The sequence below is a fragment of the Urocitellus parryii genome, chromosome 7 (genome assembly GCF_045843805.1).
Source record: "Urocitellus parryii isolate mUroPar1 chromosome 7, mUroPar1.hap1, whole genome shotgun sequence".
In the NCBI taxonomy this organism is placed as follows: Eukaryota; Metazoa; Chordata; class Mammalia; order Rodentia; family Sciuridae; genus Urocitellus; species Urocitellus parryii.
Genome location: NC_135537.1, coordinates 3,341,094 through 3,367,602, shown reverse-complemented (window position 1 = coordinate 3,367,602; position 26,509 = coordinate 3,341,094). Strand labels below are relative to the sequence as shown.

Genomic DNA, 26,509 nt, shown 5'->3' with positions numbered 1-26,509 from the left:
ACCACTTTTCAGAAAAGCCACCCTCAGTTTTGTTTTCCTCATAGCACTCACCACTGGAGATGTTTTTACTTTTTTTAAAAAATATTTTTAGTTGTACACAATATCTTTTATTTTTGTTTATTTTTTTAATGAGGACCTTCCATATTTAAATGTATATTTTTTTTTTTTAGAGAGAGAGAGAGAGAGAGAATTCTTAATATTTATAGTTTTCGGCAGACACAACATCTTTTTTTGTATGTGGTGCTGAGGATCGAACCCAGGCCTTCCATGCACGTGCTAGGTGAGAGCTCTACCGCTGAGCCACAACCCCAGCCCAACTTTTCTTTTTTTTTTAAAGACATATTTTAATCATCAATGGACCTTTATTTTATGCATTCATATGCCTTGCTAAGAATCGAACCCAGTGCTGGGCAAATGTTCTCCCACTGCATTACAACCCCAGCCCATGCTTTTACTTTTAAATGTGCCTCGGAACAGAAAGTAAGAGCCACGAGAGCAGGGACTCTGGCCATCTTACTCGTGGGCTGTATCCTTTTGCCTAGTGTTGGCCGACATGTAGTCATCCCTCAGTATCCATGGATCCCACATCCATTGCTTCACCCAAACTTGTGTTACCGCTGTTGACCGGTGACGAGTTCTTGCTCCCCGATGTTGAAGAATAACACCAAAGAAGCACGCCGAGGCAAGGTCAGAGTAGAAATTAGAAATTTATTAAAGGACAGAAGAAAAGACTTCTCCCAGAGGAAGAAGGGGACCCAAAAGGTGGAATCCAGTTAGCGGGCAATGTGTTCCCCTTTTTATAGGTTTGGTGATGTAATGTAGGTGGGAAGGGTTTGGGACAAAGAAGTAATCTGGTCATTTCCGAGTCAAGTTTGCTGTTCATTAGCACTTCTTTGGGATGAGCTATCTCCAAATCTGTTGGGGGCTGTATCCTGGGCTTCATTAACATTTCTTTGGGATGGGCTGTCTTCGAGAATCTGTTGGGGGATGTTCATTAACATTTCTTCCAGGTGGACTTTGGCCTAGGGCCTTTTCGGAACTTTATTAACACTGCATGAGTTGTCCTGTTTTCCCTGAGTCATTCCCAGCATGGCCTCCATTTTAGATTTCACTCGATATTAGACCCGATTTACCTAACTACACTGACTACCTAACTTTAAATCTGGCTTCACTTGGACAGAAAACATTCAGAAAAATAAACAAAAAGACTTTTCTGTCTTTTTCCCCAAACAAGACAGCATAACAAGCACTTGCAGAGCATGTACTTTTTATTGGCATTTTAAGTACTCTGGAGACGACTTAAAATACTGTGCGAGGGAGGATGAGGGACTCCAGCTTCTACAGAGAATGCGGGTGTGTGTGTGTCCTGGAACCAATCCCCTGCAGATACTGAGGGACAACTGTATTGTGTGCTCCCTTATCTAGGCCAGGACTGGAGATCACGATGGTAAACAAGGCACTAAAACTGAAGCCAGATTTAAAGTTAGGTAGTCAGTGTAGTTAGGTAAATCGGGTCTAATATCGAGTGAAATCTAAAATGGAGGCCATGCTGGGAATGACTCAGGGAAAACAGGACAACTCATGGAATGTTAATAAAGTTCCGAAAAGGCCCTAGGCCAAAGTCCACCTGGAAGAAATGTTAATGAACAGCCCCCAACAGATTTGAAGACAGCCCATCCCAAAGAAGTGTTAATGAAGCCCAGGATACAGCCCCCAACAGATTTGGAGATAGCCCATCCCAAAGAAATGTTAATGAACAGCAAACTTGACTCGGAAATGCCCAGATTACTTCTTTGGCCCACCTGTGTCCCAGCCCTCGGGCCTTCCAACCTACATTCCATCACTGAAAGAACTATAAAAAGGGGAGACAACTGCACTTCCACGGATTCCACCTTCTGGGTCCCCTTCTTCCTCCGGGAGAAGTCTTTTCTTCTGTCCTTTAATAAATTTCTAATCTCTACTCTGGCCTTGCCTCGGCGTGCTTCTTTGGTGTTATTCTTCAACATCAGGGAGCAAGGACTCGTCACCGGTCAACAGCGGTAACAAAACTACACATGCTCCACACCAAACCACTGCCAAATTTGCTCGGCTCACGGCTCCCGGCAGAGTAAGGAACCCATCTTTCTTTCACCCATTCCACCTCACATCAGCAAGTGCTCCTGGCTGTTGTTCCAATCGGACCTCAATTCCTACCACTACCCAGGACCCCTCCACCAGGCTCTTCCAAGGACCTCCCCAGCACAAGTCCGTGGGGTCAGCGCGCCCTGCCCTTCCGTCCGGCTGGGTGGGCCGCAGGGAGCTGGCCTCCCAGCGCTTGCCTGGGAGGACCTGGTGTCTCCGTTTCCACCCTTACGCTCCCGCCCGTTCACAACCAGTAGCCAAAGGGATCTTTTCAAAACCTAAGACTCGGCCCACCGATTCTTCTTCCTCGGCGACCCGCTGTTCCTAAACACAGTGCACCCGGCGCGGCTGCGGCTCCCCACTGTGGGCTCCCTAGGCCTCCCTGGGCGGCAAGTCCCGGCGGGCCTCAGGGCCTCTGCACCTGTTTCCTGGGAAAGCGTTTCTCTTTCCTGTCACCCTAGTGCTCGCTGGCTCACCCATACATGCCTTCGTCTTCCTTCAGGTGCTGCCTACCACAAGCGAGCACACGTGCACATGCGCCGTCGTCACTCGACCACGTGGCCGAGAGGTGTCGCCTCCCGCCGCACCCCAGGCCGGCGTTCAGGTCGGCGCGCTGGCTCTGCGCAGGCGCGGCGCACCACGAGCCGCCCGCTCCGACTACAACTCCCAGAGACTACAATTCCCAGCGGGCAGCGGGGCGCTGGCTCGCGCAGGCCGCCGTGTTGGGCGGCAGCGGAAAGATGGCGGACGTGGCCGTGGGCAAGGACAAGTGCGGGGAGCAGCGGCTCGTGTCGCTGCCCCTGTCCCGCATCCGGGTCATCATGAAGAGCTCCCCCGAGGTGTCCAGCATCAACCAGGAAGCACTGGTGCTCACGGCCAAAGCCACGGTGAGGCGGAGTGAGGGGCGGGCGCCCTTAACCGTCCGCCCCGCTGGGCCCCGCGGCACTTCCGGGTCTCCTGCGGCCTCGGTCTCTCGCGCCCCGCTTCCTGCCCTCGCCAGCGCGCGCTCTAGCGCCCGAGCTGTCCCGCCATCCCCTGCGTGCCCTCACCACGCCCCCGGCCCTCCTGCTCGCCGCACCCCCTTCCGCTCCCGTCGTGCCCTGCGCTCCTGCCGTCCCGCCCCCGCCGCGCCCTGCGTTCCCGCGCCCTCCACGGTTTCCCGGTCCCTGCGTGCCTAGAGTTGAACGTGCGGACCGTCGCGGGTGTCTACCACCCCTTGCCCGGCCCCCAAGGCTCTCCTTGTCCACGCCTAGGCGAGAGGGTCGGGTCGGCGACGCGTGCGGCCCCCCCGCCCCTCCGGGGCCCTGAGCGACGAGCGCGGACCACAGCCTTCCCGTTCCCAGGCTGGGCCGCGTTTAAGTCTCACGGCTAATTGCTTCAACTGTCTTAGGCGGCTTCCAGCCCCACTAACTCGGTGCGTGGTGTTTGGCGGTGAAGGTGGGCTGGGGGCGAGGAAGCGGAGGTCGGGGTTTTCCCCGTCGTGCCAGAGCTGTGCGTTTTTAGAGCCCAACAAAATAGACATCGCTGGGTGTTCTTGTGAGGTGGCTCTCAAGATCTCCAGACACCAGAGGCCTGGGTGCTCGGCCCCAGGTAGGAAACGGTGTGGTACTCACATAAAAACCATCACCTCCTTCTGTATACTTTGAAACCTGTAAACCACAGGGCAACTGCGATTGCATGTTCCCGTGAGATCTTGGGACTTTCATGTCTTCCGGTTCAGTTTCATGGTTAGTAATAAGGAACTTAGTTATGCAGTCACCTCTGTAATTTATTACTAACTGGACTGATGGATTAAAGTGTGACCTTTGAGGAAAAAAGTCTCAGGTTGTTGATTTAAGGTGGCTTGAGGATTGTGGGTTAGTTCCCAACATAAAAGACGTGTTTGGGCAACACAGGATATGTCCATTTTTAGCTCCGAGTGCTTGATTCTATCTTTGCACAAGGGATTCAAATAGGAAGATAAAAATGTGTTCCTAATGCACAACTGTAAGAATGGAATCCTAACTAGAACGTCATGCTACATGTATGTATGTCAAAATACACTATGCTCTCATGTATATCTAAAAAGTACAACAAAACCGTGATTATAGATGGACATGGTGGCACTCACCTATAATCTCAGGTACTCCCAAAGCTGAAGCAGGAGAATGGCAAGTTCAAGACCAGCCTGGGCAGTTCATTCAGACCCTTTCTCAAAAAGGATTAGGAGTGTCGGTGTAGACCTTTGCTTGTGCAAGGCCCAGGCATTCCTAAGTTGTATTAGTGTTTTTTTGGCTGTTTTGGGAATTGAACCCAGAGCCACCTGCATGCTAGACAAGCACTCCACCCTATATAGAGTTTTTTTTTTTTAAGAGAGAGTGAGAGAGGAGAGAGAATTTTTAATATTTATTTTTTAGTTCTCGGCGGACACAACATCTTTGTTGGTATGTGGTGCCGAGGATCGAACCCGGGCCGCACGCATGCCAGGCGAGCGCTACCGCTTGAGCCACATCCCCAGCCCCCTATATAGAGTTTTTGAGTAGTCTGTTGCTACCTATTTTTACTGAAGAGATTGAGGCAGGAGGGTTGCGTGTTCAAAGCCAGCCTCAACAATGACAAGGCGCTAAGCAACGCAGTAAGACCCTGTCTCTAAATAAAATACGAAATAGGGCTGGGATGTGGCTCAGTGGTCTAATGTCCCTGAGTTCAATCCCCAGTACACCCCACCCCCCACCAGAATAAAGAAAGTCCTATGATTTTAAAAGCACACTTTGTTTCATTTTATTTTAGGAGCTCTTTGTTCAGTACCTAGCCACCTATTCCTACAGACATGGCAGTGGAAAAGAAAAGAAAGCACTGACTTACAATGACTTAGCGAATACTGCAGAGGAATCGGACACTTTTCAGTTTCTTGCAGGTACTTAATCTCTGAAACATCTGGTTAAAGGATCCCTAATCATTAATCTTTTGTTGTTTTAACCCTGGTTCTGCTTGCAGTGAATTAGATTAGATCCTTTGCTGCTTTCTTCACGAGCCACAGTTTATCATGATCTGGCACAGGGAGATATTTCTAGTCCTTTATGTTTGAAGACTACACATTTTTAAAAAACATTTTTTAGTTATACATGGACACAATATCTTTATTTTGTTTATTCATTTTTATGTGATGTTGAGGATCGAACCCAGTGCCTCACATGTGTGAGGCAAGCATTCTGCCACTGAGCCACAACCCCAGCCCCCTAAAGACTACACATTTTTGTTGCGAAATTTGTTTGTCCACCTAGAACAGTAATGAAGTCAATAAATGGGGAAGATGGTTTGCTGGGTAGACCCTCAACCCCTGCCACTGAAAGGAAACTCAAAAACAGAAACTAATGCTTGCTTCTATGGAAGAGGCCCTAGCTAAAAAAAAAAGCTTGAGTCTGCCCTTGGTCTAGCTTTGCCCATCTACGGTAGGTTGGGCAGGGTTGCTCACAAAACCAGCACATAGAAACAGCATGGTTTACCTGGGCACGGTGGCACACACCTGTAATTCCAGAGGCTCCAGAGGCTGAGACAGTAGGATCGTGAGTTCAAAGCCAGCCTCTCAGCAAAAGCCAGGCACTAAGGAACTCAGTGAGACCCTGTCTCTAAGTATACAAAATAGGGTTGGGGATGTGGCTCAGGGGTTGAGTGTCCTGATCCAATCCCCAGTTACTGCTCCCCCCTACCAAAAGAAAAACAGTATGGTTTGCTGCTGGAGGAGTGGGAACAGGTCTGTAGCATTGCTAGTTTCCCTGATGATTTATTTCATCTTGTTTTGGAACCTGTTCTAGAGGTCAAAATAGGAACCAGTTTCTTTGATTTCAGTTTGTACTGTTCTATTCATAGTTTATCATAACCAGTTGCTGATGTCAGCTTTATGTTTTTAAGATATATTACCAAAGAAGATTTTAGCTAGTAAGTACCTGAAAATGCTTAAAGAGAAGAAGGAGGAGGATGAGGACGATGAAGGAAGTGACGATGATGAAGCGGAGTCCTAGACCAAGGAAGAAGGCTTCTAGAAATCACCTGGCCAGGACCCTCCTTGGTGACCCTCTTGATCTGAAGCAATCAAATCACCATGTGGCTTTGGTCTCCCTTTCCAGAAATTTCCAGTATAGCATATTCCTTCATGACTAAAACTGAGCATCTCCTGCATCTACACCATGAAGAGCTGAAGGGAAAATAATGCAACTGCGGTCTGACAGGCCACCCTGCAGCTGAAACCACTGTCCTTTCCTTTGAACTTGCAGACAGATTCTGACAAGCTTCTGGATAAGCTGTGGACTTATGATTTATATTCTGAAATTCTTATAAGAACTGGATTTAGTTTCAGCTAAATATGTAGTTTATAGTCATAAGCTTCCTTTCAGTTATGTATTTTTATAAAATTTGACTATTTGTTCAAATTTTATTTTTTTATTGTAAAGAAATATACTTTTTCTTTTCTATTAAGCTCTGTACATATTTTTACAGTAATGTGCTTTGTGGAACTAGTTTTAGGACTCATTTGTTCTAATCCTTTGCTTACTACCTGAAAGTTTTGTAAAATTTAAAAGCAGGCATTTCTTTATGGGGCTGTGGCTCAGAACCAAAAAACAAAATCCCACTTTTATTCCCAAAGGTAAACTCCCAGATTATCAAATGAAATGCAGAAACACTGCCTCTGCCTTGGTATACTGTCCTTATAACCTACATCCAGTAAAATCGCCCTTTTTGGTTTCAAGTGTATTAATTTTGACAAATGTATGATTTGGGGGATATTATTTAAGACAGGGTCTCATGTTGGCCAGGCTGGCCTTGAACTAGCAGCTGGAACTGTGGGCACCTACCACTGTACCAGCCACAAATGCAGATTTGTAGCCAGTCAATACACAGGATAGTTCCATCACCCAAAGGCTTACCCTGTGCTGCCTATAGTTGGTCTATCCCCTACTCTCTGTACCCTCTGGCAACAACTGACATTTCTGTGCCCACCCCCTTTTTTGGTACCAAGGGCACTCAACTGCTGAGCCACATCCCCAGCCCTGTTTTTATATTTTATTTAGAGACAGGTCTCACTGAGTTGCTCTGCACCTAGTTGTTGAGGCAGGCTTTGAACTTGCAATCCTTCTACCTCAGCCTCCTGAGCCACTGGGATTACAGGCATGTGCCCCCACACCCGGCTCCTCATGTTTTAAGTATTTAGAAATCCACTTCTGTCGAGTAACCATCAGAGTTAAGACACAACACTTCTGTCACCCTCTGGACAATGCCCTCCTGGTCAATCCACCACTTTACCCTTGCAGCCTCTGAGCTGTTTCCAGTTGAAAACTTCTGGAAAAGGCCGATAGCCACTGCTCAGCTCTGTTATTATAGTACGAAAGCAGCCAGAGATAATATGTTAAATGGAAAATAATTAATGACTATTTCTGGACCCTGAAATATGAATTTTCTATAATTTTCACGTGTCATGAACTATTTGGATTTTCTTTAACCATTTAAAAATGTAGGCTGGGTGTGGTGGCACATGCCTATAATCTCCATAGCTCCAGAAGCTGAGGCAGGAGGATTGTGAGTTCAAAGCCAGCCTCAGCAACTTAGTGAGGCCCTCAGTAACTCGGTGAGACCCTGTGTCTAAATAAAACACAAAAACAGGCAGGAGATGTGGCTCAGTGGTTAAACACCCCTGGATTCATTCCCCGGTACCAAAAAGTAAATAATTACATACTATATAAAAGGTTTCATCCTCATCTCTACAGCCTCCTTCCTCCTATCAAAGTAATTTCATGAAGATTAACACCTTTTTTGTCATTAGTGGAAATGGAATTGAAATTCCAGACTAGACTTTTCATTGAACCATGCAGCTTAAGAAGTAGCGTTTCCACAATCGGGAAGGTTCTCAGTTTAACATTCAAGGCCCATGAGACTGATCTCACTCTATTGTAGAACTTTTCTCCATTGACTTTCATTTCCTGCCGATACAGGCTGCTTATCCAAATAGAGCAAAAATGTCCACATGCAAGGAGTTCTTTGGAATCCTTTCCAAATTCATTTAACATTAACCATCATGCACTGCTTTTACATTTAGGTCGCTCCAATCAGATTGTGACTGCCTCTAGCCATTCAATAAATGACAGTGAACAAGAGATTTTAATAGGTCAGGCCATAGTAAGTATATTGTAGATTGTGGGGCGCCACCCGGAATGCCCCACACCTTCCAGTCCTGAAGCATAAGGCTCTGACCGATCACTACATTTCTTACAGCTCAGATGATAGCAAGATGGGTCTTCAGGTGTGTCACCCTGAGATTGAGTTTTACTCACCTGTCCCTTGTAACCCTGCCCCGTCTGTCCTTTTTTGGATAGAACTTTCTAAATAATAAGAGTCCCCCCAATAAAAGCCCAATTCCAAACGTGCTCGCTCTCGCCAGCCTCTTTCTCTTGCTCTCCCTTTTGGGGAGCTTGAGGCTGAGAGTAGAGATGCTGGCCTGAAGCTTGTGTAAAGGTAATTTGTGTTTGTTTTATTTGGTGTCCCTGCAAACTCTCTCAAGTTCAGCTGCCTGTGCAGGTCGGGGCCGCATAGATCTCTTGTCAGTTTGAGTATTCTTTGGATTTTGACTAACATGTTCCAGGGCTGGTGGGCACAAAGGTATTTTGTGGCTTTCTTCTTTTGGGTGGTACTAGGATTGAACCAAGGGTGTTCTACTACTGGGCTATGCCGCCAGGCCATTTTGAGACAGGATCTGACTAAGTTGTCCATGCTAGACTTGAACTTGTGATCCTCCTGCCACAATCTCCCAAGTTGCTGGGGTTACAGGTGTATACCACCATGCCCAGATGTAGTTTTTTTTTTTTACATTTAAGTAGTAGTAGTACAGGGTTCTAGATACGTTAAGAAATCACTACATCTTGACTTTGTTAAAATAAGTAAATAAATAAGAAAAAGGAGACCAGAATGTCAAAAGTAATAATTAATTCAATAATGGATTATGGTAACTTAAATGACAAGATATGGCTTGTGGGCTGGGGCCTGGGTTCAGAGGTGGAGCACTTGTCTGGTACATGTAAAGCCCTGGATTTGATCCTCAGCACGACATAAAATTAAATAAAGGTCTAAAATAAAGTCTACCCACAACTAAAAATATTAAAAAAAAAAAAAAAAACAAACAAAAAACTCAGTGGCCTGCTTTAGCAAAGCATATATCCTAGGGATTTTCAGCTGTTGGCTTTCTTAATCCAACCCTCTTTTCCTGTTCTCCTAGCACCACCTATTCTTCAGTATAGACAGAAGAAGTCAAAAACAGCCCAGAATGAGACCACCAGGAATTTCAGAGCAGCATGGAGGTGTGTGAACAGCCAGGGTGAGGGGTAAAGGGACTTACCAGCAAGAAACAAGGACAGTTTGGGCCCCTTCACTTTGTCCTTCCTCCCTGGCTGCTGGTGTGGGACCACGTAGGTTTCCTGCATGCTGCGTTCACCCTCAGTCCTGTCCCGCTCAGGTCCTCAGGTAATGCTTGGCTCTGCCAAGTCCATTTATCAAGGAAGAGCCCCCACAAACTGTGTAAGAGGGCTCTGGACTTCCTCCCTCAAGGCCTGCAATGACCTTGAAATCGGACTCAGCACCTGTGCGCAAGGCAGCGCCCACAGACAGACTTCGTGAATAACTGGAGATTGTTGGAAGAGGCAGCTGTAAATACGAGGAATTTTATTTTAATTTTTGCTGACATACTATGAGGCAAAACAAAATCGACACCATACAAAATAACTTTATAAAATATCATTCACATCATATTTTATCAGATTTACAGCATTCTGTGCATGTTAGGGGTTATGTAAGGAGGTGAAAAAACACTATGCCAAACTTTTAATATTAGTTTATATACACACAGTAAGAAACAAAACAAGTAACTGTTAGGTTTTTCCATGAATTTATTGCAAAAATAGTGCAAACTACTTAACCTAGTAAGCTGTAAAAACAAACTTGAAAGGACCCAGCTAAGCTTAAACACAACAGGTGCTCAGTGTCTCAGCATTTAGCTTTCTTCACCAGTTTGTCTTGTCCATCCAGACCACCCCCACCAGTTCAGCCTGGGGTGAGTGCAGGGGAATGAAGAAAGGCGCAGGCTGGCTCCTCAGAGGCCAGGCCGACCAGCTGCTGCCACCAGCAGCACTGTAGGGTCACGCACTTGCCCAATGGCAATGACTCTATGAGGTCTGTGTTGAAAAACTAAAATGCCATGGTTTTCAACTTTGAGCTTAGAAATAAGGTCTCCAGCCTCTGATGACATGGAGAAGGGAATCGAGAGCAGCATGAACAGAAAGGATCCGCCACATTGCTGTCTGCCATGAACGTCGCACCCTTTCCTCAGGAGTGTCTGGGTACGGTACTCTAATGCAGGGCAACCTCTGAATCAGACATTGCAGTACGTTAAAAAAGGATACTATACCTCGACAAGAGAAACTTTGAATTTTCTTTCAACAGTCTATTGGGGTCCAAAAAGCATATATCTAAACAAAATAACCAAAGCAAGACAAAATGCTACATGTAAAAGCTAAAGAAACAAAAATGCAGCATATGCAGGTTCTTTTTCTTGAGGTACCTATATAGATTTTAATCACCCCCCACCCCCGCCCCCAAGTACTCTTGTTAGGGGAAAACAAAATGCTTCCTGGCGAGCCAATTGTAGGGCATTTATTATTACCGAGAAAGTGCAACAACTCTGATCTTTATATGCAGCATACTAAAGGATGATTTACTCTTTATAAAATATAGCTTATGTATCAACCTGATGGAAGTTAAAAAATTAAAAAACATTTAAACTAGAATTATTATCTTTTTTTTTTTTTGAGGTCCTACAGCAAAAAGCCTCCCAAATCAACTTTCAAAGTTTTGCCACTAAGGAATGTTGGTTCTCTTGTAAAATTCAGAGATCTCCTTAAAATAGTAAAACTATATACTACAGGAAAGATCCCTAACTTTTATTTCTTATTGTTATAAAATCAAATTCTTAAGATTCCAAAATATTGTGTTACCTCCAAAGAATTAAAAAAGATTGCCACAGTAGGAAAAGTCTAGAATTGTAAACTGCCAAATATAAAAGTGGAAAGTCATCGATCTCCTATCTGATTTTCTTACTCATCAGGAAGCCTTCTTAACTTTGGAAACCTGCCTCCAGACAGCTGTGAGCCCACCCTTCCTCTGCTCCTGGTCGTCAGCACCTGCACTGGGTGGGCCAGGAGATGGACCAGCAGCAGTCCATCTGCTGCTCATGAAGAAGCTCTTAGAGAATTCGCCAGAGGAAGAGGGGCATGAATGGCTACACAGCGATGAAGAAAGTACTTATGATTTTTTTTTTTTTTGGCCGCCCCTTCATTGGCACAGAAAATGAAGTGATAGCTTTAAATATATGCATAGAAGAATTTGGAATTTTTTAAACGGTAAATTTGCTTTTAGACATAATTTTTTCCCCTTCCACAAGAGGGTAGTTGGGATTCTGATGTACTGCAGCAGTTGGCTGGGAATCTATCAAATTCCATGGCCAATTGGGCTCTTCTCCCCATCTGCAATGTAATTCTATACTGATTTTTCAAATGCATTAGGGTTCAACATAAAAGGCACAAAATAAATAAAAATATTATTAAAAAAACGGAAACTGTGATTTCAAGTTTCATGTGGAGTCAACATCTCACTGTTTGGTTACTTTTTCCAATTTAATTTGACAGACTTAGTAATAGCACCCAACTGTTTAACTGAGGTAGATCCACATTGTAAAGAAAGCTGGGTCCCCTCTATTTTATCTCTAAACTGAAGATGCTTTTACAAAACATAAATCCGTTTCAATCATATGCAGAAGCAATGACAGGTGGCACTACCTGAAGAAAGCTTATAGAACATGAGCAGGTTTGCAAGTAAGACCTACACCCAAATCGTACTCTCCAGTAGTATAAATAAATCTCAGACTGGAGGGGAAAAATCAAACATTTAAAAAACAACCCTGAAAAAGTCTCTAGACTTTCAGAACAGGTCTTTTGGACTGACTGCCACAGAAATGAACAACGGTCCATTTTCATCAAACAAGGGCAATAGCTAAGCCAGACCAGAGAGAATGCAGGGATGGGTTAGGGTAGGGTGGGGTGGGGAGGGTGGTAATTACTAGATGCTTCCCTTTTTAACTTCAGAGAAAAACATTTGTTTATTTATGATATAGTGTATTGATTGGAACAGTTTAAACTCACTCTGCCTATCATTTTTGCATACTCTGAATCTCACAAATTTAGTATCTAATTAAGGCTTAATTTAAAGTGGCATTACCGCCTAGCATCACGCAAACACTGGACACCCTCATGACACACAGAATGGTATCAAACCAAAGATAATGACATGAAGCCTCAGACTGGATTTAGCAGGTACTATAATTTTATAATTAATTATACAATCCATGTAGCAAATGAAAAATTATACAGAGAGGCCGACGTATATAAATAATGGTGTTTATACAGGAACTGTCAATTTACAAAACAGCACTGCATGGTTTCCATATTGCAAGCACAAGACATGTTCACGCAGATCCACCGTGCAGGGACGACCGAGTCCAGGACAATACATGGAGTACTACCTGAAGTGAGGCCCTTTAGCTGCTCGACTTCTTAGAAAACAGTAAACTTCAAATGGTCATAATACATTTTGATTCAAAATGTCTTCTATAATGTGTTACTATTGGGTAAAATTAAGAAGGGGCAAGATCCATTATGGGACTTTTGAATTCATTTTTGGTTCTTTTTCAATTATTTTATAAAAATAAAATAAAACTAGAAAAATTGATAAAACTAAGGGCTAAAGCCCCTCAATACATATTAGGCAAGTGATCTTGAAGTGTACCGGAGGTAAGGAAAATCTGGATTTAGATACTACATTCTCTGCTTATATTTAATGAGCTCTTAGCCACTTTGCTGCACAGAAACTTACAATTATTCTCTTAAAACTTTTTTAAAAATAAAAAACTCACTTGCCTCTACAGTTATAAAACATGAATTCATACCTTTAACAACTATTAAAATCCACTATCAAACTCAGGACTTGAATTTCAGTTGAATGCTAAACTACATACTTTAGAATCTTAGTCACATGGGTCTATTTGGCTTTGAAGAGGAACCAGAATTGTTAATGAATCACCCTCTCTGCAGCCAGTGACTCTGCCAAGGGAAAGGCCTTTTCCATATATTTAAAAAATAAACACGATGGATTCTGTCTCCAACCAAAACCCACAAGGTCATCCCTTGACAGGGACGGGTGGTTTTCAATTAGACCACTGACCAAGAAGCTGCTCAATACCTGGCTTGGAAAAGCTAGAGATGAAACTGCTCCTGGAAGCGGAGCCCTCTGTGCACAGCTCAGGTGACACCAGGCCCAAGTAAATGGCGTCCCCGAAAGTCACAAAACAGCAACAACAAGAACAGAAGGACTTAAGAGCACCTTACGTCTGAGGACGTCACACACATTCACAAACACATGATTCCAACTCCTGTTTCAACAATCTACTTCCATTACAACAGACATTCTTGCTGAGTCACTAAGGGAACAAAACCATCAGGCTTTGCTGATGGTCACGGTCAAGGCCTGACTAAGAGGTGGTCACACCAGTCTCCTAAAACCGCAGCAGAAGTGTGCTCCTCAGGGCGTAGGAGACGCTGGGGATGGGATGGCACCAGCAGCACCCGTGGGCCACCTGCAGTGGTAGCCAGCCCACATCAGGTTGTAGCCTGGGGCTGAGGGTGGCAGCGCAGTAGCTGACTTGTCAGATGGCTCAGGCTTGCTCCCACTACAAACACAGCCCCAACACCACTCCAAAAGGACACTGAGAACCAGACTTCAAAGGCACAGAGTCTGGGACTGAGTTTCCAGACCCGGGTAGAGACCGGAGGAAGACCTGGGGCCACCTGCCTCTTGGGTGGGGGCCTGCCCCACTCCGCCCTTCAGACTGTTCTCACAATCTCCCGGGTACCAAGGAGCCTTGGTCCTGTGCACACAGCTGGCTCTGCCGGGCAGCCTGCATCACACCCTGCCCGCTGCCAATGGGTGGCGCAGGTGTTGTTGTGATCAACTCACTGGTTTTAAGGACCTTGAAATTACAGAAAGAATGAGAAGAGTTAATATTTGGTGTTTCAGCTTTAACTCAGAACTATCTAAATCCAAGGAGGTTTTAAATGGGAGATAATCCAGCTTCCTTTCACTGCCCCCAATAAAAGGGAGAGGGACAATGTGAGGATTTAACCCCCCAGTCACACCACCAAGGGCTCTAGAGACCTAACATATCTGAATTTCTCACCGTAACCAATAAGAAAAGTGTCAGCAAAAGCACCAGTGGTCCTCAGTGCCTTCCTTCAGAATAAGCTTTCCCCCACACCTGGAGTGGGAGAAGCCACCTCTGTCTCCTGGAGTCACGTGCAGAGGCAGGCAGACAGATCCAAGTGCAGCGGGGGCTGGGGCTGTGCATTTCTCTCAAATGCCCTGCACTGGACTCTGGCTAAAAACCCAAGGCCAACACAGAGGAGTCAAGCAGCCAAGGAGGCCAGTCAGGGACGTCACTGGCACCCAACCTAAACACCCATGCTTCCTGGGGTAGAGAACAGTGTGAGGGCAGGATCCAAACATTCTTAGACTGTGAAGGACACTTAGCTCTTTCAGAATCGAAGCACCCCAGATGGCCCGAACCCCATCCCACCCCAACCACAGTGTTACAGGCAGCTTCTCCAGGGAATGATGTATCAGGCCACTCAGGGCCAAAGCCACAGGAAGCACAGAGCCATCTCCACACCAGACACACACAGTGGTGAACCTGTCACCTGTCCCTCAAGAATTCCAAATCCAACCAATGGAGGAGGGGCTTTGGAGTGACTGCAAAGCTCCAAGACCAGAGACCATGAGGAACCTATAGAAAGAAGCGAGGCAGGCCAGGGACGAGACAGACCCACAGTGCAGGGCGTGGGGACGACACTGCTGAGAGCAGAGTGGGTCCTCACTGAGGGCTACTCAGAGGAACTGGCGCTCTGGGGCCAGACTTCCTGCAAGACAGCATGTTATCATCCCCAGGGTGGGTGGCAGGACCTTCCACTCGAGCTATGGTCTTCTCAAAGGACCCTGGGTTGGAAGAGATCATTTTACTCTTAACCCTTAGTTCCTTTATAAATGGGGAGTGACAGAAATTCAGGATCCCGCCCTCTTTTGAAACTCTGCAACTATCTCAAAAGTATCTCTTAAAAAAGAGAGCCGGTGTTAAAGCACCTTGGTGACTTTAGAGAGTGAGACTGGAGAGGAGAGCAGGCGGGGGAAGCCATTGTTTACCCATTTATAAGCAAGCAGAAAAAACAAGGGCTGCTTCCCTTCAACAGGAAAGCACAGGAGGCAGGACAGAGCACCCCGGGCTCCATCGCGCGTGCCCTGCAGGGTGCTCCTCACGGCCTGGCAGAAGGCACTCCAACTGCGCAGGGAAGCCCTTCATTCCCTTTACACCTGGCCTCCCAGAGCACTAGACCCTCGCAGCTGGACAGCGCCGAGAAGTCCCTGGTCCACTGCCACAGCAGAGGATGGGGGGCTGCTGCCCTGGTCACAGTATGGCACACACATTTTCAAGCCAGAACTGAACAGAGAGATGTTCCAAATTCAGTTTACTCAGGCAACATTTTGGCTATTTTCAGTGTGGATAGCTACACTTAAGAGCAAATAAGAATCTACTGAGATTTCAGAGGTAGCTTTTTATCTGTATCTGTTTTAACTAAAAGGTATTTAGAAACCACCTTCTGTTAGTGACTTGGCTAAGCCAATACATTCACTTGAGACAATAAAATGGCAGGACACATCCACAGAAGCAAAGTGGGGGCAACATGATGGCACTGATGACACACACACACACACACACACACACACACGCACGCACGCACGCACGCACGACCTGTTTGGGTTTGAAAGCTCCTTTCTGTATCTGATACTGGGAAGCCTGACCACAGACACAGTTATACATGGCGGCTGGAACATGTCCCTTGCATCCAGCAGAACACAATGTATGAGCAAGCACTGACTGGGCTTCGGGTCTCTCTGGCATTAATGGATACAGCCACAAATGACAGTCTGACATGACAGTACCCTTGTGGCTTTAAACAGACAGCTGGCCAAAGAGATGCAAGAGAGGCCCCCGTGGTCTGCTAATACGGGCCATGCAGATGCTTCTGCCCAAACTGTCAAAGGCTGGATGGAACAACAAGGAAGTACTTTGGGGAGCCATGACAAACAACAAAAAACTGAACAGACCAAGAAGTGTCCCAAAGGTTTACAGTCAGTCCTCTTGAGTTTGACTCTGCAGCCATCAGGAAAGCAGACGGAAACTTCCTGTCAGAGACACGAGAAAAGGAGGCTTGTCTGTCCTTCATGAATGGTCAAGACACGAGGCTAACGAGCAGGAAGCAGGGCAGAGGCCAGTCTGCACCACCCTAACACACCACACTGAGACGTGAAGCCAAGCAGCGTCCATCCTGTCTTCACATCATTTCTGCTACTACGAGTCTATTTACAATCATTTCAAACAAGTACAGCAGATGCAAAGTTGGACACAATAAAAAGAAGTTGTCAAAAAATCAGTGCAATTACTTGAGCTGAAAAATTTTCCTTACAAAAGCGTCAACATGCATGTAACAGGGACACCCCCCGTGACAGAGTCACATGTGCACTGTGTCCACATGGAAACACGTCACAGCAAAGAGACTGCTGGCATGGCAGCTGGAGAAGGGAGGGCTTGAAGTATAAATAAAACATGTGCATTCTGCAGGGGAGGCCTGTGAACACTGACGAGGATCTGTTTCTACTTATTATACATTCCTTTTCTCATGAGCACAGAGATGAGTCAAAGAGAGGTCACAGGGGAGCTTCTTATGGCTTGTTGGGGCCACTGGGATTGTCCACTGTCTAATTAGGTCAGCGTCTAAAGCACCTCCTAATGGAGCTGCCATAGGTGCAGGAGAATGCCCGTGAAGTCCCTTGGACCTGCCTGCCAGACCAGAGCCGCACTGAAAGGCCCACCCACTTCCCGGGGCCCCTGCAACAAGCTGAGTGCTACCACGACCCTGGGCAGCCAGGAGCGGCCACCAACCCCCAGAGGCCCCTGACCCTCTGGTGTCCCACTGCATGGCACATGGCTGGTGTGCCCTTGACATATTGTATCAAATATATAATTTGACTGAAAAACTGCCTTGTAAAAATAAAATTTAAACCACCCGGCAGATCAATGTGAAAGCACACTGCTGCGTATATTAAAAAAACAATTCATCCAGAAAAACTACATTTGTGGCTTTCAAAAATAAAATCATCCAGCAACCTTGAAGGTAAACATTAGGTCATTTATAAAAGTTGGGGAAAATCATTTCTACCATATCAGGTACCATGCACTGGAATACCCACATCAGCCAAATCAAACCAGAGCAGAAAGGAAAAAAATAAAAAATAAATAGCAATATTTGCATTTAACAACAATAAAAACAACATACAACAATAAAACTCCCCCAATCCCGAATCCCGCTGCAGGAACTGAACCTAAATGTTTTTTCTAAAGAGCACTCAGCAATGGGGCAAGCAGGGCCCAGAGCACCAGCTTGCTCGCTGCGAGCAGCCACGCCTGCCCTGGGGAAGGGGGTGGGGGCAGGCAGCAGGAGGCTTGGACCCTCCGGCCAGGGCCACCTGGTGATATGGAGAAGACCAAGCAGACCCTAGAATGGATGCCAGAAAGTGTGTACACAGACTTCTCCGTAGGAAACCCAGGCCGAGAGCAAGCGACCCCTTTCTAAAAGCACAGACACACCCACCCAGTCATACAAAGTTTTTCTGAGCAAGGAATCTGAGCTCACAACCACCAAGTGACAGGATGGTATCTTTGCTAATGTCACAGGGGGCTCTCCTTTAAATGGTCTCCTGGGCCTTGCATCACTTACTATCACAGGGAGGAGCTGCTGAGCATGAGAGAGAGTGGTAAACGGGAGTTCACTAATGGTTTTTAAAAAGTGAGTGTTTTAAAGTATACTAGGAAGAGTCCCAGGAAGAATCATTGTTAATTGGCAGGCCTCTTCTAAAGAGATAAATCCCAGTTTTCCTTTTAGATGAATCCAGATTTCTACACTGTCATCTTCACATTCAGTTTGCTTAAAGCAAGGCACACCTTACTTAACAGTGGGGTGGGGACAAAGCCAGCGACTGAGCGGTCAGCCCTCAAATTTGAACATAAGCATAGGAGCCCCAGGGGCAAGGAGCCACCTGGGAGCCAGCTTCCTTGGGCACGAGTGTGGGCAGAGGTGGAGGGGCACCGCTCCTGGCTTCCACGTGAACGGGGTTGGACTCACGCTACTTACTGCGCTGCCTCAAAACTTATGCCGATAATGGGGTTATTAAACAATTATTTACCTGAGAAACTGTGACTACAGCCATTTAAATTCTGAATCATCTGACACGTACAAGATATGCAGCTGACAAATGGGGACATTTGGTCTGTTAATGCTTTTAGTTTTAAAAGTTTTACAAAACAAGCAGAGGGTTATAAAAAAAGTATGCTTCTTCAAAGAAAACTCATCCTTCAAAGTGATCAAAACAAGACTAAACTAAAATACAACAAAACAAAACCAGGTCTGATTTCCTGCCAGCCTGTACTTGCTCACACCTCCTGGCTTTGCTGAGCAGGCCCTCCCTGCAGGTGCCCTGGGAGGACGTCCTCAGAAGGCCTCCCCCTCCCCAGCTATTCCAGAGCTGGCAGGTGATACCTTCAAAAATGCAGATGCCCAGCCACTCCCCAGAACCTGACTCAGGTTGTTTGTTTGTAGACAGCTCAGAATCTGCATTTGAACCAGACCTGCCCTTCTCTGACACCCAGATCCTGTTGCAGAGGGTAGAGAAACACCTTTGGGAAACAAGGTTCCAAATAGCTCTAAGAATGGCTGAAACTAAATTTCAGATTCTAAAAATTTACTAGCCAAAACATTCCCTCTTCAGCTTCAGTATGCCTGGTGAGCTCAGCTCAGTGTATCTGTGTCCTTCTGGAAGCAGGAAAAAGTGCCACTTGCCAATAAGACAACAGGCAGCTGTAGTGCTTCTTAGAGCGGAGGCTGCTGTCACTTAAAAAGATTAAAAAAAAGATACAGCAAGAAAAGACTAATGTCATTAGCAAGAGACCCACATGCACACATAGACACCCCCCCCACTGAGTACTCATCTTCACCGACCATAGCCACCTGTCACTGCCGCCAGCCCAGGCCCAGGGTCAGGATGCTCTGCCAGGGGCTCACCAACACTCCTACCACCTCTGGAGTGAAGGACAGGAACAGGTGGGTGCCTACCTCAGCATGAGGCACCACCTTTGGGACCCTCACTCCACCGCAGTGCCAGAGGTAACGTCACATAGGGATGGGGAAGGGACATCGGCAGGGAGAGGGGAAACCTGCAGAGCACAAAGCAGCACAGGGGAGGCTTGTCCCCTTCCTTAAGGTCTACATGGAGCATGGGCATGATTCTCAGATTGCACACGAGGACAACAGGCCCATTCAGCACAAATAGCCACATCTGCTGTTACCTTTAAGCTGTCTGTGGCGTCACTCTTAGTGCAATGGTTTCTAGATTGGCAAACCCACGTCTGGGGCCCTGGATGCAAATCCCCACAGAGCGTTCTGTGTCCTCTGCTGGCATCTCCATGGGCGATCCTCCCAGGGCAGGTTCCACTGCCCTGACTGCAGCCAGGAGAGAGCTACCGGCAGCAGCTTTCCGTCTGTCTCAGTGCATAGATCCTATGAAACTCGCCTAACAAGACTGCACGCAGGGAGAAGTGCACTCTGATACATGAACTTGTTTCCCAGCGATGGAAGAATAAATAAACTCCATTTGTGCTTCATCGGCTGAGCAACACATGGGGAGGAGGCAGAGGGAGGGTGGAGAGTGACTGGTGGACACGCCGTCCCTCCCGGAGGTACAGGCCACACAGTCCACATTGGGGGCAGATGGCTGTCACACAAAGTCAGTTGCATATTCCTGTACTTAAGCACTAAGAGCCACAAGAGGTGGCCTGTCTCCAGGCTCCAACCTCCTGATATGCAAAACAGGTCACAAGAAGCACCCCGTAGTCAACAAAAGGAAAACAGCATCTACCTATCACATTAATACTGCAAACCAGATATATATATTCTTCTCTTACATTAAAGACATAACAGTGAAAAAGGATTGTACTGTATTTCTCACCACAGACCCGTATTCTTTAGAAACTTTGGAAAATAAACGTCACAGTCCTATAGGACAAATCTTATGATTAGACTGTCGGTATATTGTCTTTCTTCTCTTTTTAAATAAATTGTTATTAAAATGGCACTTATCTGCCAATCTCTCTGGACATGTCACTGCTGTAAACACACGTGGCCCTCCTTCTGCCACTGTACCTCGGCTCACGCTATGGGAGGTAGGCAATGGCAGAGCAAGACACACCTGTGGATGCCGCGCACGGCCACCTGCCCTTGGGGCTGAGCTTGTGCAGCCAGGCCACAAGCACACCACGCCTCTTGGAAATCAACTTCAGTGACAACATCAGAATGTTCAAGGCTTTAAAACCACAATGTTTTGTGTTGCTTTCACTCTCAGAACATTCACAGCTAGTTTGAGCCCATCAATTTCATAGAGAATTATGTGTTAAAAACAAGTAAATTGAATGACCAAATAAATTAAAAAATGTTTTAAAGCCCTGAGTTCATAGACTGGTTTTAGGATTTTTAGGAAACACGGGATTCTATTTTAATAAGCAGCTCATAGATTTTGGCAAACCATATTTCCTACGACAGTGGGGTCTCATACAGGTCTGCAGTTCAAAATCCAAGTTTGAAATCTGGGACGGAAGGCATTCTGGAAAATGGAGATCTGATAAAATCAATGACGTCTCATGTTGGATGCTGGCTGTCACGGAGGGCTGGGCATCTGTTGGTCTGAGTGAGGCTGGTCTCGTGTGAATCCAACTTGGTGCACAATCGCTGGACACTAGACACGTCAAGCAAAGTACATGGTGCGCAGCGTGTCCTGATGGACCTGGACCGCCTTGGCCAGGGCCTGGTGGTCTCGCCCGTTGCTTTGCCCCGAGGTATGGCTCCCCTCAGCACTGCAGGGAAACAGGAGGGAGAGAGAACAGCCTTTACTGGACAGACACCTGGGGAGGGGAGCAGTGTGCGCGGGCACACAGCTGATGAGTGGCTGCAAGGCTGCCATGTTGAGGGACCTGTGTGTTCAATGGGCCTAGGTGGCTGCTAGGATACCTGTCTATCAGAGGCAGTCCCTGCCCCAACGGGCACAAGACTCACCTATCGTGTTCTTTGTCTACCAGGTGGTACCTGGCCCGGAAGGCCACCAGGTGGGCATAGTAGGCTGGCGCTGGGATGGACACAGAGCGTGTGCAGCGCACGTAGGTGTGACACAGCTGGTAGGTGAGAATCTGCAGCTCGTCAGAAGAGAAACGATTGTCATCCCAGAGGACATGGTAGTGGGACGGCCTGCTTGTCCCCTGAAAGCAGATTACAGGATGAAATCAGCCAGATGCACCGTGAAATCTGCCCAAAGAACACTGCAATGATGTTAAAGACAAAAACTGATGACTGGCCCAGGTGGGTGTGTCCAGACACGGCGACAGCAGGGTGCCAGCTCCCCGAGCCCCCCACAGCCCCCCAGAAGGCTCCCCCCTATAAAGTCTCTGGGCAGAAGAGAAGCCAGAGGCCTGAAAGTGAGGGTTCCCCTGTCAGGAGGGAAGCGGGGTGGGGGTGGGGGCACACAGCAGATAGAGGAGACATCTCGGAAACAGTGTGCCTTCACAGAGAAAGCTGTGGTGGGGGACGGGACCAACGGGACAGGCCATCTGCATCAGGAACCTGCATAGAGACCTTCACATTCTCTAACTTTATTTTGTTCTTCTTTTTCCTTTCCTCATAAACAAGTTTCAAATCTGTAAAAACAGCCTCAATTCTTAGGTCTAGCAAATGGGCTGCAGGTGGCCACACCCCAGGCTGCAGTCCTCCACCCGAGTGGTAAAGACAGTGTGGCCTGAGGCAGGTCAGCTTCTCAATGGAAATGGCACTTTGGTGGCCACATGCATGTGTCCACCCTTGGCCAGATAGGGGTCTTTTCCCCGAAGGAGCCTGACAGGGTCACAGGAGATGGCAACTGCATCTCCTGGTGCCAGCACTCACCTGGAGCCTGCCCAATCAGCCAGCCCCCACGGAGGGGCTGCAAGGTCGGCCAGCCAGAGCTGCCTCGGCCGCGTGCACATTCAGGTCTCATTTTCTAACTTGCTAAGCGCCGTCCACAATGTAGCCTCTACCCCCTCAAGTGCCCGGGCACTCCCAGCTCCTTCTGCCTGGACCTCACTTCCTTCAAGAGGAACTCAACTGGGGAAGCCCTAGTGGCCACTCCACACGGTCTACCCTAGCACCTCTGTGGTTCTCTCCTTCCAAGTGTCCGACATGGCCACAGTCTCCTGGGTCCCAGGTTAACTACCCATCTCTCAGAGCCCAGAGTGTGAGCCAGGGGCGGGGGGTGGGCAGACCCTTGTCCATGCCACTCCACCATGTCCCAGGGCTGATCAGAGCACAGGAGTTGGCTGACTGTGTGATGACACTGCCAATATCTCAAACTGTGTGAACGGGGCCCTCCGTCCTCACCTGGATGCCGGCATGACTACACAGGTAGAAGTCAAACTCCGTTGGGTGGGTGATCTTCGTGTCCACAGTTGTGCCTGCTGGAATGTTCCCACTCTTCCCAACCTGCAGCAACACGAGAGCCTCATCAGACAGGACACAGGTAGTAAGGAAGATAGTCCACACAGGCTTTCTGGCCAAAGCAAATCTTTATTTTTATTACATATTTTTTGTGGTGCTGGGGATTGAACCTAGGGCCTTATGCATGCAAGGCAAGCACTTTACCAACTGAGCTATGTCCCCAGCCCCGTGACAAATTTTCGAACTGCTTAATGCATGTGTTCAGAGGAGAGTGTGAAACTCCAGCCAGTATTAATAACTAGACTCGCTCTGTTTCTTCACCCTCACATCCTATAAGCTGCACAGGCCAAGTGCAGTCTTCACCGAACCATCTACTCTAAGAGGGTATTGCACTGTTGGTGCCACTCTGATCTGGGGCCCAGGGGTACTGCCAGCAACATACTGAAGCAACATGCTATCTACATCCAAGCTGGGCGAAGACCCTCTCAGGCTGGTGCCCAGCATGCCCACGTAGCAATCAAGGCAGGGAAGCAAAACCCTAAAAGCTGGCCAGGGCTCCCACGAGTGGCTGGCTCCTGGCCACCACTTGCAAGAGAGCAGTGCAGCCTTAGTAACTTAGTCTCTGTCTTGAAATACAAAGGGTTAGGTATGTATGTGCAAGGGCGAGAACTGAGCCCAGGCCACCTCACTCAAGACCCTGGACCCTTAACCCCAGCACAATACCTGCATCCTCACACTTGGGATTAGCAAGCCAGCCTCAGAATGTAAACTAATTCCCCCCCCCCCATTCCTGATCTCTGACATGGTAAGAGAGTTTTCCTTGAAGGTTTGATAAATCTTACCTGCAAAACTCTCACTACACCCATAAATACACCAAGTAACTCTGTGTGTTCTGTCATACTTAAGATGATCTGTTACTGAAGGTTTGGAGAAACTTGCTTGTGAAGCTCTCTGGGCCAATACCTTAGAATGATCATATAGTGATCACATAAAGGGTCACGCTCCTATGCTTGGACAATGTCCTCTTCTGTTCCTTGTGGAGTCTTACTAGGTCTATTTTCAAAGAGGCAGGTTCTGATTTTAATCTCCTGTCTTGCTTCTTTACTTTGTACTTATTTTCCATTCTGGGAAGGGGGAGAGGGTGTAGGTGTTTCCAGGAATAGTTGCCTACGGAGCCTTCTTGCTTCCTGGCAACGGAGACCTGGGGACTGAGGAGAGGAAGGAGCCCAGCCCCCGAGCTCTGCAGCTCTCCCTCGACTCCTGGGTCCTGGGGTCTCTTCTTTCCATTCTGTCTTTATTCTCACTTTCTGTCATGGTTCTTATTTTATACCCAATGCATCTAAGTCTACGGGCTGCACTGTTTTAGCTACACTGCACAGGTTTGATATGAAATCTTCAGGTTTTTGTTCATTTCTGAGTGCTCTGCAATTTCTATCTTCTTTATATGTTTAATGCATGAGCTACTTAGCAGTAAATTGAAAGTTTCAAGTGTTCTTAAACTTCATTCCTACTGATTTGGAATTTAACTGCATAATGATCAAAACATAAGGTTTATTTTACGAAACTTGAGGTATGGAAATGTGAGTGGCTCCTCTGTCCTGGTGGAAAGCCGGCTTCGTAGCCCTTCTGTGTGGCCCCAGGTGCTGTGGCAGGTCCTGTCCAGTGACGGTGCCTGGATCATCCTTTTCACTCTTGCAGTTTTCAGTTCTCATTTTTTCCCATTTCAACTTCTGATGAAATTCTGTCCAGTTTTGCTTCACTTTTTTTTTTCCCATTCTTATATAATTTTAGGGCAGAGTACTGGGTACATTTAAGATCACAGATGCTCAATCTTGATAGTGAATTAGTCCTTTTATGAGACAAAATATCCCCTTTCCTCACTGTAACATTTACCTTTTGGTTCCTCCATTTACATCATAACATTGCTTCTTGCACTGGTGTGGCAGTAAGGCCACCAGGACTGAGCTGCAGTTAGTCCTCTTCAGCACCCAGTGCATCTAAACCACCAAGCTCTTGCCTGCTGCCACCAGTGTGAGGGCTGTGGTTCTCAGCCTGGCTCCTGCCCTCCTAGGCACTGTCTCTTCCATGGGCAGAGGCAGGACCATGTGTCCTATTAGGTGTGTGGAAGACGCTCTCAGCTATTCCCACCCATGCGAGAGCTCCTCAGGACACCCAGCAGCACTTCCCAACAGTCCCACATGGGCCCGTGCCGACTCCATCCTATCACACTCCACGCTTGCCCAGTCCACGGCTGTGTGTCCAACGGGTTCTCAGAATCATGTCTTTTGGTAATTTATGAGATAAACGACATTTTAACACTGGACCTATCCCAGATCTGCGAGATTCAAGATAAAACTGCTCCCAAGGCAAAGAGAGCCATCCAGGACACTTGAGGCAGGTTCCCAAGAAGCTCCTCAGAGCACAGTCTCCCCAGGGCCTGGGGCAGCAGCTCTGAGTGGCTGGTAGGAGCTCTGTGAGGTGGCTCAGGTCCAGGGCTCAGGACCCTGAAATGACCTTCGCATATCCCCAGGGCCTCACCGGGACATGCCAGGGGGGCTTACCCGCTCATTCTTGTCAGTGCAGAAGAGCCGTGTGTGGTGCCTCTTCTGCACCACGATGAACGTAATCCCCGGCTGGTAGTCCTTTTCCAGCTTAATACAGGCCTCACGGATGGCCAGCAGCTCGTGGTGAAGGACCTGAAAGGGAGAGAGAGACAGGTAGGTTTCAGGGTCGTTCTAGGCCTCGTGCTACTCGAAGTAAACATCTTAAAAATATGTGCCACTTAAACGCCTAGAGTCAAGCCTTCCAGCTCTGCTAACGTGTGCCTGGGCACGCAACTTCCCTTGTGACTTCCTGTTTTCATTTATACAATAGAGCTAGGGACACCCAGGTTTCATGGCTAACTGGTTTTTAAGTTAGAAAATGCATGAAAATGATGAGCACAGCACTTGGAACACTCTCAGTGCTCAGTAGACGGCACTCACACCCCTCAGGGCTGAGGCACTGCAGAGGACTTAGAGCACTGAGAGAGTCAGTCATTCATTAAGCTGCTGCTTTTTAAATACATATCTAATGGAAAAGGCAATGGCTTAGGAGTCAGACCGGAGTATGAATTTGAGCTCTGCCACCAATTACCCATGTGGAAAGCCACACATTCTGACCCTCAATCCTACCTGTAAAACTTGCATGCCCTATCTGAGTCCCAATGGGAAGACGGAAAATGACGGGCACAGCCTACGAACCAGGGCACTTTGAATTTCTGTTATTTTTTAGGGTCTTGCTGTTCTGTTCAGGCTGATCTTGAACTCCTGGATTCAAGCCATCCACCTGCCACAGCCTTGTAGCTGGGATGACAGGTATGTGCCTCTGTGCCTGGCTACACTATAGATTTTAAGCAATAATCTCAATCAAAATACTCTATTACAATGTCTCAAGAACATAAGCTCTGGGTGCAGAAAACTCAGTTGTGGGATTCTATAAGACAGAGCACTCAGAGCCTAGGAAGGCAGATCCCCTCTCTACATGGGCATGGCACTGTGACATGGGGGGAATGGCACTGTGACATGGGGGAAAAGGGCCAGGAGCTCAAGGGAGGAAGAAGAGTCCCTGCTGGGGGAGCCCAGGAGGTCTGTCAACATAAC

At 47.2% G+C, this 26,509-nt stretch overlaps 2 protein-coding genes across 8 annotated transcripts in view; one reads left to right on the top strand and one right to left on the bottom strand.

Annotated features, from left to right (window-relative positions):
* The first annotated feature begins 1,797 nt into the window (after window positions 1-1,797).
* Window positions 1,798-12,818, top strand: Chrac1 (chromatin accessibility complex subunit 1). 6 transcript variants are annotated; one of them, XM_026403028.2, is made up of 5 exons: window positions 1,805-3,008; window positions 4,891-5,017; window positions 9,365-9,446; window positions 10,358-10,481; window positions 11,246-12,818. In XM_026403028.2, the coding sequence occupies exons 1-4, from the start codon at window positions 2,604-2,606 to the stop codon at window positions 10,449-10,451; spliced, it is 708 nt and encodes a 235-aa protein (XP_026258813.1). In that variant the 5' UTR covers window positions 1,805-2,603; the 3' UTR covers window positions 10,452-10,481; window positions 11,246-12,818. The 6 variants fall into 6 exon arrangements, with proteins under 6 accessions (XP_026258814.1, XP_026258813.1, XP_026258812.1 ...); XM_026403027.2 differs by having other exon boundaries at window positions 1,807-3,008; window positions 10,358-12,818; XM_026403031.2 differs by lacking the exon at window positions 10,358-10,481 and having other exon boundaries at window positions 1,809-3,008.
* Window positions 9,793-26,509, bottom strand: part of Ago2 (argonaute RISC catalytic component 2) — a 94,344-nt gene continuing 77,627 nt past the window's right edge. For both annotated transcript variants that reach the window (XM_026403026.2, XM_026403025.2), the window contains exons 16-19: window positions 25,430-25,564; window positions 22,812-22,913; window positions 21,462-21,661; window positions 9,793-21,262 (exon numbers count right to left, since the gene is read on the bottom strand). In XM_026403026.2, the coding sequence (XP_026258811.1) occupies window positions 21,154-21,262; window positions 21,462-21,661; window positions 22,812-22,913; window positions 25,430-25,564 (546 nt within the window). In that variant the 3' untranslated portion in view covers window positions 9,793-21,153. The remainder of the gene's footprint in view (window positions 21,263-21,461; window positions 21,662-22,811; window positions 22,914-25,429; window positions 25,565-26,509) is intronic.